This window comes from Alexandromys fortis, unplaced genomic scaffold, assembly GCF_014885135.2.
Source record: "Alexandromys fortis isolate MF-2015 unplaced genomic scaffold, M_Fortis_MF-2015_v1.1 scaffold_60, whole genome shotgun sequence".
In the NCBI taxonomy this organism is placed as follows: domain Eukaryota; kingdom Metazoa; phylum Chordata; class Mammalia; order Rodentia; family Cricetidae; genus Alexandromys; species Alexandromys fortis.
The window spans coordinates 3,222,150-3,239,126 of record NW_026067946.1 but is presented as its reverse complement, the minus strand read 5'-3'; the positions used below and the strand labels follow the sequence as shown (position 1 = coordinate 3,239,126).

Genomic DNA, 16,977 nt, shown 5'->3' with positions numbered 1-16,977 from the left:
TTGGTTATTAGCATATATAGAAATCTGAATGAGCATAGGATAAATAAAAGCAGGCTGGTCTGGGCGGTGGTGGCGCACACCTTTAATCCCAGCACTTGGGAGGCAGAAGCTGGTGGATCTTTGTGAGTTCGAGGCCAGCCTGGTCTACATAGAGCTAGTTCCAGGACAGGCTCCAAAGCTTCAGAGAAAGCTTGAAAGTTTTTTTGTCTTGAAAAGCAAAAAAGAGAAGAAAAGAAAAGCAGCCTGAGGGCCTGGAGGGATGGCTCAGCAGTGTGGAGCAGTTTTGCTCCTGCACAAATAGAACAGAGTTCCATTTGTAAGATCCACACAGTAGCTCACAACCATCCATAGCTACAGTTCCAGGAGATCTGATGTCCTCTTTTGACCTCTGACACCCAAGTACACACGGATATATATATATATATATATATATATATATATATATGCAAAACACCCATACACATAAAATAAAAATAAATGTAAAAAAATAAAAAAGAAAGTAAACCAGTAAGATCATGAATATGCAAAGATATGACCAACTAGAAAGGCCTGGAGAGTGTGCTCGCTCTTAAAGGTGATAACGGAAAAACTGTCAACAAAGTAGGGACAGCAGAGGGCATGAGGAGAGAGCAAGCAGAAGCAGGACTGAAAAATAACTTAATTTGGGCATACAAATTTAGCTAGGAGCCTTGGAAAGAACATATCCATTTGGTTGGAGTTGTAGAGTTATAGGGACGTTTTAAGAAGTTTAGCTCTCCAGCCTAAGAAAGAAATAGTGGATTGGATAGAGATCGAGGTTTCTTTAAACAGTAGGAGCTTTGAGATTAAATTTGAATGACCAAAATAATAATTCAGTGGAGAGAAGGAGTGGACCGAGGTAATAGGAGAAGGTAAAGATGCTGTGGAGGAGACAGGCTTCAGGACCTAGGATCACCAGTGTGTAGAAAGAGGACTTTCTAAGAGGGGGTGCTTCCTCATTCCAAGAGGATGTTGGATGAAAAACAAACAAGCAAACAAAAAATAAAACAAAAAAACAAAAAAAAACTGACAAACTTATCCACCGATGGTAGGAAGGTGGAGGGGGGCTGCAATCTGCTTGTATGTTTTCTCAAATGCCAGGCAGGCTTAGCTTGCTACTCAGTCCACAAGCAAGAGAGGAAAGGCTAGTTCTGAGAGTCTTCTTAGTGCTTGACTCCTCGTGCCTTCTGTTAAACTGAGCTCCTGAAGTCAAGACCAAGCTCACAGAACCGTTCACCTCTGTCCTCCCTAAATCCAAGAGTGACGTAGGACGGTTTGGAAATGCTAGAGGCCTATGGTTCTCACACTTAATCATCTTCGGTGGCTCTAGCTCACCTGCTCAGCAGGGCTGATGTCATGAAAGCCAGCCCGACCTCATAAAGTGCCCTTTGATGATGCTGCCAGCTGGGCTACTTAATGGCCAACTCCACGTGGCATTCGATCATCTTTCCTTGGGGCCAACCATGCCCGAATACCAGGGCAGCATCCTAGGATCCCGTGGCTCTCAGGTGTACAATGAACAACAATAAGGTAACACTCCTAGCTCTTTCCTTCACTCTTGACTCTAAAAGCTAACCCAGGTGAACCTGTGGATGGGTATGGAGTGAGTGAAATCCTGGGGTACTGGGAAGAGTTACATACTTTTAACACCAAACTTACTATATAAACGTTTCATATAAAATGCTAAGGATAACACTTACCTACCCAAATGGTAACAACATAAAACTTAAAATATAAGAAGCCTGCCTCAGATCATACCAGAAGTTAGTAATACTGATAGAAATGAATAACCCTTCCAGGATCTCACACTGGGCCACCTGTATTTTTGTTTGCTGCTTCTTTGGAAGGACAAATGCCAATTATTTGTCACTTCTGTGGATCATATATTCACAAGGCAAAGGCTATTTAAAATAAGTCATAAAAGTCAGTAAAACTATACAATGGCTATATTTCTTAAAAGTGTGTCTGTTTTGGGCTGTTGAGAAGATTCAGGGGGTAAAGATGCTGCTGCCAAGTCTGGAGTTGTGACTCTAAGACCCACCTGGTTAAAAGAGAATCAGATTCTACAAGTTGACTTCTGGCATGGATATATATGCATGGATATATATGATAAATCAATCAATAAAACCCAATAATAAATATAATAAAAGTGTTAGCCAATCTTATGTCTTCATAAGCCTGCTTCTTCCCATTACCCCATTTTCTTACCTCCAGCCCCTGATGCACACATCTGTATTTCTTAGAAATATACACTAAAGACTTTATGATTTGGAACATGAATCCTACAAATCCAAATCCCAGCATCAGCTCTAACTCCTTCCCTGCATTTAAAAAAAAAACACATCAAATGCAGTTCACCATATCTTGGCATGAGTCCTTTATGAACAGGTGTATCACTGTTCTATATGAGGCACAAATCCTGCTTTATGATTGTGCAGGGAGCATCCAGAGAAATTTACTTGAGCCTTCATTGTTTGTTTACCATTTGTGTTGTATAAGCAATACTTCTTCTCCCTTCCTGTATCTTTTTATAGCCTTTACCAGAATATATTCTCTACCGTATGATGTACAAGTTGTCAAAGGCTCAATACAAGAATTTAATACATTTCTAATAGTCGTGTCCAGTTACCTGCCTCTGGTGAAATGATCCCGTTTTTAGAGTCTCTAAGGGCCACACACATCTTAATCAGAGAGAACAAAAACAGAAATGTGTTGCTCCCGACTTCAGGACTGAGGAAAATAGAGGCACCAGGGGGAACAAGCACAAGTCACCCTCATGACTGGAAAATTTTAAAGCAGCTTGCCTCTTAAAACTGAAATTGTTTCTGGTCTATCTGACATGATAGCCTTTTAAACATGAAAATCCACTTCTGAGCACACTTCTGAGCTGGGAACTTTTGCATCTAACACATAGTAAATTCATTTTGGGAAACAACTTCCTGCCCTAAACTCAGGGGGCACCATCCACACTTTTCATTGCTCCCACAGTGGTCCCTGGATGAGTTGATTGACTGTCTTGCCTGTGGGTTTTCCTCAATGTTTCTTTCTTGCTTGATTTAACTTTGTGATCTATAAGTCAGCTGACCATGAGAGTGAGACCTGTTGTCCAACAGATGAGCGCAGAAACTGAACATCCGAACATCCTCTACCAATTTTATTCCAAGAAAGTCCTTTTTTTTTTTTGGCAAGGATATGTTCAGAAAATTAATATCCTCTAAGGCATCGATGGCAGTGGCAGGGTCTCTTTATTTTAATCTCAAATATGAAAAGAAAAATGAGACAGGAAAAAATGTTTAACCAAGAAACTATTCCTTGACTGGGGAGATGGCCCAGGTAGCAAAGTGCTTGACTTGCCAGCGTGAGGACCTAATTTGATATCCAAAACACCACACTTAAAAAAAAAAAAGCCACATGTGGGGATGCAGATTTATAATCCCATCATGGGGAGACACAAAGAGGTGAATCCCTGGAATTCATTGTGGTCAGCCAACCTACAATGATCAGGTTGAGAAATTCTCTGCACTGCAATGGGAAAAGCAAGAAAGTTTCTTGAGAGTGGAATCCCATGCCTCAGAGAAGTCTGCATTTTGCAAAGAAACAAATTCATTTAAAGGAAAAGACAAACATCAAGGCGATCTCTGTTCCTCAGAAAGAAACTGAGGAAGTGCTCCCCGGGGCCAGCACACTGAGGCTGATATATCTACAGTCCCAGAGGGAGCAGGCTACATCTTGAGCTCGTATAAGAACTTGACAGTGTTGTACACATGGTGAGATTTCAAGGTAGCTGTGAAAGCAGAACAGGAGCAGAAATGGGGGATTTGCTGGTTTCTCTCGAAGCCAAAGACTGACTGACTTAGTGGCCAAGCAGGCTGTTTATTGACTACAGATGGTTGAATCAGATAGAGTTGAATTAGGATCCCAGATGCACAACCAAGTCATGGTTTTCAAGTTTGTTACTGAATTTGCCCCTTATGTAGCAGTTTCTTGTGCCCAGGGATAGCTTCAAACCTTCCATTATATTCCACTGCAATTGAGATCATGTTTCAGGTTACATTCAGTGTAGGCAACCCAGTGATTAAGACTGGAAGCTGTACTAATTTATGGATATAGTGATAATGTATTTAGGGGCAGTTTAATACTAAGTCTACCTCACAAAATAATAGTGAGTCCACCCTTAGGACCTATGAAGACTCCCAACCGGCCCCAGCCGTGGATTATTGGCCAGATTTACACTTCCAGGCACAAGTTTCCTCCTGAGCAGGCATTAAGTTCAATAACAAAGTGGCCTCCCCCATCACATTCGTGCCATTATTGCACACATAGATAATTTTAGGGGGCTCATTGTTGCTTTAGTTTTTATTGACTTCACCACCAGAGATTCAGTGCTTTGATTGGTGACTTTTAGGAGACTCTAGGTAAAAAACCAAAGTCACTGGACAAGTAGCAAAGCTTTCTTGGCCACTGACATCTTAAAGCTCATGTCCTAGAAATTAAACATAAAGGGAACTACTCTTCCTAGAGGGATCAAGGAAGGAGGAAACAGGATGCATAGAGTCACATTTCAAATGCTTTCAGGGACACAAAAAGTCTAGCAGTCTAGAAAGCTTCCTGGCCTGGAACCCAGTCCCCAAAATAATCAGTCTGAGCTCACATATATCAGTGGGCAGAGAAAACATTGCCCCCACTCAGCAGAAGCCCCTCGTTGCTTGCCTTCTCCTGCTTATTGAATAGTTTCATCTGTCTTTAGCTAGGCACAGGAGAATTGGGTTTCCACCCACCTGATACTTGCTCATGGGTAGAGCTAAAGACTATTTCCCAAGAAAAGTGGGTTAAGTGTGGTTATTCCCACTGCTTAGGGCCAGTTCTTGGTGCTGTGCCCTGTCCTGGGCCCAACACACTAACAGCAACTTCCAGAGCGACAGCATTTACGCTGCCACTGAGTCGCTGAGAGATGCCCAGGCTTTTCCTCCTTATATGTCCCTGGGTGCAGGTCTCATCTGAATCAGTCACAGCTGTGCCTCGGGCAGATGACTCTGCTTTGTTTCTGCTCAAAATACATTGGCACCGTCAAATATTTAGAATACCATTGTCTTACTGGCGTTTGTGAAATTGAGAAATAGTTGATTAAACCCAGATAGTCGTAGACTAGCTGGGCCTGTTACTAGCCAGGCTCCATCTGAGAGACAAAATACACACAGATAGAGGGGAACACACTCTCAATCCAGTTTTGAGACATGTCATGTCTATCTCTTTCATGGCCACCACTGTTTGGAATTTAAATGTTTATACTTGTATCATTGCAGATCAATGACTACAGCCATATGATTGGCTAACACCTGAAAGTAGGCGTGTCCTTTGCTAATTTGCTGGGAGTTGTGACTTAGGCCAATGTTCTACTTCCCTTTTAGGATGCTTTTTCATTTCTGGTTCCCTTGGTTTTCCCTGACTTTTAGATTAATGAATGATCTCAACTGAACACATAGAACGGGGCTATTTTGATCCAGGGATGTTATGATACACAGGGATGGAAAAGCTCTCTGTTTTTAGGAATATTTCCACATAATATAAATCATGTTGGGGGGGGGGAAATCAGGTATTTAATCTGAATACAGATTTAGTAATAAGAATATAAAATTTACACCATGATGTGGTTTCTTTGGCACAAGTCTCACCAAAATGATCTCCTTATAAAGAACAGACAAAATGCTTCAGTGAGAAGCAGTAAATCTAGGCCTGGTGACGGAGCTTGGCAGGCGAAATGTGCTGACCACCAGGCCTGACCACCTGAGTTGGGACCCGCACGGTGGAAGGAGAAAATAAACTCCCGTAAGCTTTCATTTGACCTCCATGTGCCGTGGCATGGCATATGCACACAGTGTGGACTCACAGCTCACAGGAGGCTCTCCATATCCCTCCCTCCCCCTCCCTCATACACACACACACACACACACACACACACACGAGTAGAGTTCTCTTGTAATACCCTGTAATACTGCCCCCCTGCCTTTTCGCCCTGTAAACGTTCACTTGTGGTCACTGTGAAGCTAAAATAAGAAGTTAACAGGTAGAATGATTTTGCTCTTTATTAAAACCACGACTACAGACTTCCATTTTGATTTTTTTCAGTGCTTCTTCATTGAGATTCATGTAACGTTGCTCTTATTTTTCCCCTTTGGAACAATGTCTTCATCTTGTAGATGCTCTTGGAAACACATACATTCCACCATGGTTTCCCTCGCACTGAGCCATGCCAAGACCACCAAGAGATGCTTAGCCCCCTCTCCGGGCTCTCTGAAATGACTACTTATCCCCCCTTCTAGCAACGATTCTCTTCATCTTTTCCACCAAACCATTTCTCTTGTCTTTTTCCTCTCATCTTCATGGTGTTGTCAGAACTGTTAATTTTCATTGTAAAAATGAACCAATGGGGGCAAGTTATGTCTACACTGAGAAAAAAAATCCTAAATGTTTACTTGCTTTCTGTGTTCACCAGATTTGCCCTAACCCATCCAATACCAGGTGCTCTCAGTGGAGAAAAACAGAAAACACATGAACAAAAAGAAAGGAGGCTGCATGGAAAATGATATTAGAATTCCACCAGTGGCCAGTAAAGTGATTGAAAACATATGAAGGGCTCGTGGATGCACGTTAGAAACACATCAAGAGCCTTCCCTAAAGCATCTCTGTCTATAGTCAGCCTGAATTGTCTGTCTATGTTCCCCCTGGAGGAACCAGAGGAGAGCCGTAATGAGCCAATAGACACACCTATGTAGCAAATATTTCTTATTCTTGTGAAATGCTTCACTCTGGATAGCACTCATGCAGAACCAGAGATTTGCTTTTTAAAAGGCAGCTCTACAAAAGCTATCTGGGATGTTGACAGGAAAACTAGATCTAATCCTTTGCTCTCTACAGAGTTCAGACTTGTGGGTGGTTCTTTGCCTTTGATTTCACTAGCAGCAGCTGGTTGGCCCTGGCAGGCTTCATGTGGATAGGGTTGCTGCCCTCCTATAACCTCTAGGGCGGCCTCCAACTGTTCCTGTCCGCTCTGCTGTGCCATGTCATCCAATGCTGTCTGTCATGCTTTCAGCAAGGAGGGCATGCTGCTGACTCTGTCAAGATAGGGTTGTCCCTTCCTGGCCACGCTCTTCAGCTCCCCACCAAGCCATTTCTGCCTGCAAACACCGAAGAAAGAATTCAGCTAGTAAATCCTTGCTAATCAGGGTAATGATGTTGACCACGAGTCACAGATTGCTCAATGAAATTTCCGACTAACATTCATGAAGTTAATGAAAAATAAAGTTATCTTATGTCTTATATCATCCCACCTGGGAGCATTTTCTCCTCAGCCATAGTTGGCTTGCCTATACCTCCCGATTGTATGGCTTAGCAGGAAGGTGCTTAAACCTAAGAGTATGGAATACGTTTCAGGTCAGCTGGAGTTCAACCCTGAATACAGAGCACAGGCGAAGCTCTCAAAAGAGTAATATCCCCTTTATGGTGGTAATTTTCTCCCATGTTTTTTGCAGTTGTCTGCAGGGTGTTTTGGGGACTCTGGGTCAGCCTGTTTGCTCATGACTTTCCCTTACAGAGGAATCTTTATGACAATTGGATGTGAATGTCTTCACTTAGGAACTATGCTACTTAGCTTGCCTGTTAGACGTGGTTAAATGCTGGATTTCCGCAAGGTTCCATACGGAATCTTAATAAATGCATCCTCCTCGAAGTAAAATGAACAACTTCTTATTTTTCAGCTGAAAAACCCACCTTTAATGAACCTTCCAAATGAATTAACATGGAAAGGAAGCATAGGGAACTTCGAGGTGTCTCGAAAAGTATGGCTTCTGCTTTATACTTTCTTGTATGTCTTGAATTCCCTGCCTTCCTAAGTTACTTCGCATGGGCTGTATGATTCTGCACGGCATGAAAACACGACAAACGTGCACCGGTTATTTCAATAAGTACAGCCTGTTGGTATCGTTTACAAGTGAATAAAAATATTAGACCTCAAATAAAATCCACATTTCGGGAAGGCGCTCTGATTTCACTTTTAATTGGCCTCTTAATTTGCTGTTTAGTCTTCTAGGATCTATTTTGCTTCTGGTAGTCAGAAATCATAATGGTAGACATTTTTTTGTGATCTTGTTTTGTGTTTTTCCCATTTCAGTAGACTGACCAAAAGCTGTGGCGAAAGGCAGGTTGATTCTAAAACATATATATTTTACCATGTTGTATTTCCTCAAAGGATAAAATACCATCCACTTGATTGGTTTCTATCTTCATTCCTCCTAGTCCTACTAGAGAACATATGGGAAGGGGGCCTTCAATGCTACTGGAATCTCTTGCAACTCTATTTATTAGGTCATTTTTGCTTTAATTGATATTTTTCCTAATTGAATCATTATCACACTCCCACAGTACCAAGTCCTATCATTTTAAAACTTGATTTCCCAGAATCTGAATCTTTTCATCCCCTGATCATGTTACCTAGGAGACAAAGCTCATCTCTGTGGGTTTTATCAACTCTGACATTACGTCCACCTTTATATAAGTGGTCTATTTTTTTTCTTCCCTTGCCTCTGAGCTCAATGTCTTCAATCCACGCTTGATCCCATTTCTCTGCCTGTGGAGGAAGACCCTCTTTTGTAATCCTGTCGTATAAACGAGTCTTTCTTGACTCTATTCGCGCTCTTTTCTTTCTTCAAGCTTTTTGGAAGCATTCCCTTCCCGTAGCTCTAATTTTGAATATCTAACAGTTGAGGTGTATGTGATTACCTGATAGAGGAACCCTAACAGTTCCGTCTTCCCACCCTTCCTGCTCCATCAGGGCTGACTGCGCACCAATCACTGACATATACCTAGTAATGAAGATGACATCTTTTTCTCACCTTCCAATTCTTTTTGTAACATTTTTACAGAGTGGTGACTCCACCTTGCTGGAAGCCAGGAAGGAGGATTTTCAAAATTCTGGACAGGTCTTTTCTCTCCGTGCCTCATTTCCTAAACTGAAAATTTGAACCTTTCTCTGTATTTTTACCTAGAGTTTTATATCTTCAATATTCTTATTATGGACATTCTACTTGTATTTTTTTTCTCCATACTCTAACCCTTTTATCTGAAAATTTCCTATGCAAAATATCCTTTTTCTCTGTGAATAGTTCCCAAATCTATTAACATTGAATTGCAGGCCTACATTTCCTATTTTGGCTGGGATCACTGACGTGAAATTCTATGGATAGGTCAGTCTCCTCAGGTCCAGAACACAGTGTTTTCCTCTATCTTCAGTTTGCTATTGCTCATTTCTCCCTTTCTGTCCCTGGCTGTCATTTTGCAGAATAAAATATTGCCATTTCTGGTCCCATTATTTTCTTAGCTACAGAACAGTCATTTATTGGCTCTCAGTCATATTGGCCTAGTAGCCACAAACCACGAGGCACAACTACAGCTTGGTCAATGCTGAATGACCTGGATCACAGTAAAATTCAGATCTCAGCATGGCTTTTTTTCTGGCTCTCCATGGCCCTGCAGCTTTTGCCTATCTGACTCAAGCTTCCTACAATGAACACAAACGTATCAGCTTTCTTTCTCTCAGTGGTTACACAGATTATTTCCCCCCATTCTTGCATGTTTGTGTTCATAGAAATGTGTTTCTCAGAACACAAACTCAAAGTTGGATGTTGTCTTTTTATCCAGCCTGGAAAATGTATCTCATTTACTTTTATTCTAATTTTTATTTTTCTGGCTTTTGAGACAGAGTCTAGTTCTTTATCCTAGGCTGGACTCAACCGCATCATGGAGCCTGGACTGGCCTTGAACTCGCGGCAATCTTCCTATTTCAGCCTCACAGTTACTAAGATTGGGTGTGAGCCACCTTGCCCAGCAATGTGTCTTTTAATTGTGTTGTTTAGTCTATTTATATTTACTGCAATTGTTGATTTCTTTTTCGGGAAAAGAAAAGACTTTTTTCGATATACTGCAAGAGGCAGCAGGGTAAGCGGTCATAAGAGTACTGCCCTAGCCAGTTATCGTATTTGACTTTGACTTCATTTCTCCATGTCTTCCTGTCTTAATGCTATTAATCACCACATTTTGGTGGGCTGATGTTTTTGTTTCTCTTTTATTACTCTTCCTTCTTTGGAGATGGCTTAATTTATCACATCTTGGGTTGGTTGGCCATTTACCTATTGATTTTAGTTTCTCCCCATGTATACCTGAGTATAGAACTAGTGGCTACTATATACATTGAAATAAATACATTTGATTCATAACATAAATATTCAAAAACTGTTTCAAGAAAAATATAATCAAATTAAAAATAACAATTTTGATTTTTGTTCTACAATGTTCTCTTCCTTCCTTCCTTTTTTTTTTTTTTCAACACAGGCTTTCTCTGTAGCTTTGGAGCCTATCCTAGATCTCACTCTAAAAACCAGGCTGGCCTTGAACTCACAGAGATCTGCCTGCTTCTGCCTCCCAAGTGCTGGGATTGAAGGATCTGGCTCACACTGTGCTCTTGGTGGCTATAATTTATTTTGTACATATTTACTATAATTCTGCTTTGGATATTTTGGCTCAAGCAGCCCCTTATCTGAGAGACTTAATATTCTATACAGCAAAGCTATGAATATTCCAAAACTTATTTTATTGACTGACCTATTTGTGCTTTATAGTCTCCTCATTGTTCCTTACAGAACTAGACTATTTTCTGTTATTTCCTTTTGTCATTGAAAACTCTTTGTAGATGGAGACTGTGCTTTGTTTCCCTGTTGCGCGGGCCCGAATAATCTCACAGAAACTATATTAATTACAGCACTGTTTGTCAATAACTTAGAAATATTCCTAGCTAGCTCTTCCATCTGAAATTAACCCATTTCTATTATTCTATGTATTACCATGGGGCTGTGATCTACAGGTAAGGTTCTGGTGTCTGTCTCCTTTAGCAGCTCCATGGTGTCTTCTTGACTCTACCTACTCTCTCTCTCTCTCTTTATCTCTGTTTGGATTTCCTGCCTAGTTTTAGACTCTGCTAAGCCATTGGCAGAAACAGTTTTATTCATTATCCAATAAAAGCAACACATATGCATACAGAAGAATATCCCATATCAACTTCTCTCAAAAATTTTGACTCAATAAGTCTATAACTAATAAATTCTTAACTGTTCCTCTGGTCAAAGACACCTTTATTTCAAGTTTTGAAGAGTGAAATTTCGAACTGACATTGTCTTATAGTAGGATATTTTGTTTTGTTTTGTTTTTTCTTATCATTTAAAAAAAATGTCGGGTCATTATTTTGTGACCTCTGGGATTTTTGTTTGTTTTTGCTTTTTTTTCCTCTTGCAGAGAATCCTTGGAAGGAAATAAATGAAAAAGAAGGAAGCCTGTATAGTATGCAATAGATATGGCACAATTTTACTAAAACGGTCTGGAAAACTATATGAAATTAACCTTAGTGAGTTATTTATTCACCCACTCTCATCTGTATTAGCTAATCCTGTTGTGATCAGATATCTGACAAGGAGCAATTTAATGGAGGGTTGGTTGATTTGGGCTAGGATTTGCAGGTACCTTCTTCAATGACACACCCGGGGGTGTGTCTCCTAGGTGATTCTAAATCCAGTGAAGTTGACAATGGAGATTTATCAACCCAATACTGAACGTGTCTGTCGTCACTTTCAAGCTGTGCCAGCCCACCTCTGGCACACCCACTCCTCCTTTTCCTATGACGAACAGTCACAGCAGCTTCAACATTGTTCGAAAGTCAAGTCCACCAGAGACTTGATAATCTCTTAACTGTGTGTCCTTGGAAAATAAAAAAGCCACAAATTTCTAATATGCAATGACAGAGTATGCAGTCCTGTTCCAAAAGGGAGAAACTGGAATAACAAGTGAAGACTGGGCCAAAGAAACACTAAAATAAGCAGGGCAAACCCCAATCACTACAGCTCTATGTCTCATCTTCTAGAGATTATTTACGCTTACTTACCTAGCTTTTATTTATTTGTGTGTGTGTGTGTGTGTGTGTGTGTGTGTGTGTGTGTGTACCACAATGTGTATATGAAGGTCAGAGGACAACTTGTAGGAGTTGCTCCTCTCCTTCTAATGTGTGGGTTCCAGGGATCTAACTCAGGTTCATCAGGTTTGGTGGAGAACCCTTGTATTTATTGCATCCTCTCGTCTCCCACTCTGAGGCTCCTTCTGTTGTCATATGAGATGCCAGACACAATCCAGATTTAGAGTGTCTTCCCTCCTTGGTAGAAATGCCTACAAAAAAAATGTTCTCAGAGGTGTGTCTCCTGGGTGATTCCAAATCCAGTCAAGCTGTCAATAAAGATCACACTGAAGAAGTTGGGTAAGTATCTGTCAACTTGACCAGTAGAAAGAAGCTGACGTGAGAGAATGTGCTTAGGCCTAAGTTACCAGTCCTCTGACTGCACTTTCATCTTCAGTTATGCTGGCATATTAGATCATGATTTTACTGAGAGGAGAATTCTAGGCTCACTTCCTTTTGCATCTCCCAGCATTATAATTCAGATGTAAGGGTTAGAAAATCAATTCATCTTATAAACCACAATGAAAATGAAATTTCAGACAATACAATATGAAGACTTCTGGTTGGCCCTTATTTATTCCTTTCCAAGCTCAAATCCACTCACATAACAACACAGTTTGATGTCTTTACTGCCAAAGATGTCAAATTCACTAGAGTATTTAAAAGTGAGTTTTATTTTTTTATTTGTGTGTGTGTGTGTGTGTGTGTGAGCACGCGTGCCTGTAGATGCCTGTGGAATTCAGAAGGTGTTGGATACACTGGAGTTATAGGCAGCTGCGACTTGCTGGGAACTGAATTTAGTTCCTCTGTAAGAACAAGAAGTACTCTTAACCACTAAGTTACCTCTCCAGCCTTGATAGCTGGAATTAAAAATATTAATTTTCAAATAAAATGTCTACAACTATCCTTTATCTAATGGGTTTTATATTATTTTCAGCCAACAATGATAAGGCGTCCACCAACAGTTGTTTGTTACATATGTGGTCGTGAATATGGGACCAAATCTATTAGCATCCATGAGCCACAGTGTCTGAAAAAATGGAATAATGAGAACAATTTGTTGTCTAAAGAACTAAGGAGACAAGAACCGAAAAAACCAGAAGTTAGAGCCATTACTGGTAAGTTCTTACCAAAAAAAAAAAAATCGGAAAATTAACCATATTTTCTTACTAGTTCTACCATCTGAAATCAGCAGCACTTACTGTCCTAAAGGAAGTGGATTGGGTTTTTAAGAGACATTCTGGAATATCCTTCCAGTCTTGTTTTCAGAGGCTGAGACATAAAGACAGCATGTCCTGGCAACACCTTGGGAGAGGGACCCATGGGAATTTAGTATGTTTTCCTAGAGTTATTTTTACATATTATCACACATAATATTTTTAAAATCATGACGCTTAAAGATGCTTGGGACTCTTCACAGCCTTGTTTTCTTTTATAAATGTGTCTTGATTTCCTCATGGCGCAGGAGTCCGCAACTCAACTACTCACAGGGTCTACTAGTCAGGTTGCAAGGCTGCAGAAAGTGTTTCCTCTACGAACAGAAATGAAAGGCACCCTCACCCAGCTGCTGCTGTCATTAAGAAATTCAGCCCAAGATATTTGTGTTTTCCAATACATGCAAATGAAACTAGAAATCTAGACATCTGGATGTAATGTCCAGATTTTTTTCAATCAATAATTTATAAATTTATAAAGTGCTGTGTAACCCAAGTGAACATGGAGCTGTTCTGTCTCACAGGAAGGTCACAGAGTGCTGTGTTTCCAAAGTATGAACAGAGTATGAACAATGTATGAAAGAAAAAAATTATATTATATAAATTATATATCATTACATATAATAATATATATTACATACTGTTTTACTATTTTATATGTAATTTAAATACAAGGCAAGTATAATTTGTATAGTTACATCACAATTATATATTATAATAGATATTAAATGTTATATATGTATGTACATATGTATGCATATAATAGCTATATTTATATAATTACATATTTACATATTATATATTTCTATAAGTTTAATATACAATAATTATACCATAGTACATACATATAATGATCTATTATGGTAATATGTATAATTATATGTATATTTATGTTATATAATAGACATTGTATGTTATATAGTATATCATATATGTGATGTTTTATGTTGTATGTGTAAATATATTTACACACTTGCCACGCAAGCTGTCTCAATAATTATATTTCTATTATTAATGTTTTTCTTATTTGATTTTCTCATTCCTTAACAGTTATCTTTTATTTTAAGAGAAACATTCTTCAAGTATTTTCCCTATGTAGCCAAAGCTACTGCTCAGGCTGCTTGGCATTGGCTAGGTTACGGCAACTCCTTAATTTGTGATCCGAGAAGAGTATGACCTTCATAGAGTGAAATCTAGATTGTTATAATAAGTTCTCGATGCTATTGAAAGCCAGCTTTTCACAACCCTTAGCAAAAAGGGACTTTGTATAGAGGTTGAAAAAGAATTCAAAATGAGCATCTTGGGGCTTGAGAGATGGCTCAGAGGTAAGGAACACGGCTGCTCTTGACAGAGGACCTGGGCTTTCTTCCCTTCACCCACATGGCTGCTCACAACCACCCATAACTCCAGTTCTATGTGTTCTGACACCCTCTTCTGACTTCCTGAGGCATCACGAACATGTGTGGTACATAGACGTACATGGAGGCAAAACACCATACACATAAAATAAAAATTTTTAAAAAGGAAAAAGAAAGTACCCTCCCACTGAAATAATAATATTTGTCTCTAGAGAGACTACGTAATTCACTGGTTTCCTAGAACTTCTCATACGGTATCCAAAGTAACTGTTCCCAACTGTATCATTTTCTTCTACTGATCTTTTTATCACCTAGCTAGAAGTGAGAATAGCTTGAAATTCCCTGGAAGGGGCTGTCTCACTGCTTGCCACTGTTCACAGAGAGAAAGGGGAGCTAGATCCTATCATTTCACTCGCCTGCAGTTTTCCTCTTGGCTTCATTTTATCTCTGAAGGTGCCCTCTCCTCTAGGTAAATAGAATTGACTTCCTCTCCCACACACTCAGTGCAGTACTGGATCCGCAGTCAAAGCCTTATGCAGAAGCATTGCAATGAGTCAGCTCTATCCTTTACAGGGTTTGCAAGGCACTCACAACACACATTGATGTGCTGGAGAGACGACTCAGCCAGTAAGTGCACATGCTGCTCTTGCAAGGGGCCCTGAGTTCACTTTCCTGCACCCAAGTCTAGCAGCTCCCAGCTGCCTGTAACTCCAGCTACGGGGCATCCGGTGTCTCTAACCCCTGAAGGAACCTGTATTCATGTGTACAAACCCACACACAGATACATACACACACAATTAAGAGTAAGAGCAAATCTTTAAATATACATCCATAATCTGTGTAACAGCAAGGCTTGTTTAATCTAAAGGTAAAATGCACAGGGTTGAAATCTCCATGAAAAGGGAGCACACTAAGGATCTAAAGGTTTGTTATGGCTGTGTGAGCCATTAAGATAGAAATCAAAATGAACATAGCCTAGTGTTTTAATGAAGTAGTACATTTTGAGTGCCCGGCCATATTCGCGGGGCCTATTTTGGGAGATTCTAGGGCATAGTCAATTTAATGTACTAAAGTCATTCTATTTAAATAAGGCTTATTAAAGTTAAAAGCCCACATTGTTCCTCTAAAGCAAGGCCACATGCTTTTTCTCTTCCTTACCCCGCCAAAAATGATTACACATTTCTCAGCTCTTTTTGCTTTCTTAAGGACACTTCTTCCCCTCAACTTGTTTGCATTCTGCATTTTAATTAGTCAAAAAGAACATCTGAGTTTCTGACCACGAAGAGACGATGTTTTTTTAGGGTATAATTCATTTTAAATTCACTTTCAGTTTGTCAGTTCGGGCTCTGCAAACCTTCCAGCAAAGATTGCATAAGATGAAAACGCAAACAGATGCCTTCTTTTCCCGCTGTAAGCTTCTATTTAGAACCAACAGAAAGAAAGCCAAACGTTGCATTTGCAAGATAACAGCGGATAGGCAAAGATGTTAATAATGGTCAGTGAAGAGTGCATATCATAACGAGAAACTCTGTCTTTCCATTTTCACATCCAGAGCGTAAAAAGCCTCCAGTCCTTTCAAGCCCTGCAAGAATGCTCAAACGTTATTTACTGTTATTAATTTCTGCCAGAGTCACATGATTTGCTTGCAAATGCCAGTCCAGAGGTATTTCCTGCGACTGGTTTCCATAAATAGTGGAACACGGTTCCCTAGAAAGGAAACTAATACATTGTACCTTCCCATTCTACTTTCTAAAAGATATTTCCCTTCTTCCCTTCCTTTTTTTTTTTTTTTTTTTTTTTTTTTTGCAGCCAAAGGGTTCTATGATCTTGACGCCTTAAACGAAGCTGCTTGGACAAGTGCCCAGAGCCAATTGATTCCCTGCAACGTTTGTGGGCGGACCTTCCTGCCAGACAGACTGATTGTTCACCAGCGATCTTGTAAACCTAAAGCTGCCAAGTAAAGCCCTCTCCTCAGCACTGAGTTTACAGGAGTGAATGCTTTCAGAGGGGAGGAAGGTTTCCTCGGGAGGAGAAGAAGGAGGTGGGGAGAGGATGCACGGAGAACTAGAGTTGACTGAGTGCTGGCCCAGCCCTGAAGGCCTGGCTCTGGGAAGAGGCAGCCAGGTTCAGTCCAGCCTTTAGGGGATCACGCCACACTTTTGTCAGGCGGAATTACTAGCAACTGGCTTATCATCAAAATTGTTGCCAGTTTTCTCTCATTCTAGTTTCCTCAACAAGGTGGTTGTTCCTCAGAGTGAGGCCTGTGCCCGGCAATTCGAGGCGACTCTAGGTTGTAGGCAAAATGCATTTCCTTCCTCGTCCCTTGCTTTCTGATCCA

At 40.3% G+C, this 16,977-nt stretch overlaps 1 protein-coding gene across 1 annotated transcript in view; it reads left to right on the top strand.

Moving 5' to 3' along the window:
• Window positions 1-16,625, top strand: part of LOC126506039 (zinc finger protein 474-like) — a 48,390-nt gene extending 31,765 nt beyond the window's left edge. Inside the window, exons 3-4 of the mRNA XM_050149321.1 lie at window positions 13,005-13,185; window positions 16,449-16,625. Coding sequence (XP_050005278.1) covers window positions 13,005-13,185; window positions 16,449-16,600 — 333 coding nt within the window. The 3' untranslated portion in view covers window positions 16,601-16,625. The remainder of the gene's footprint in view (window positions 1-13,004; window positions 13,186-16,448) is intronic.
• The last annotated feature ends 352 nt before the right edge of the window (window positions 16,626-16,977 follow it).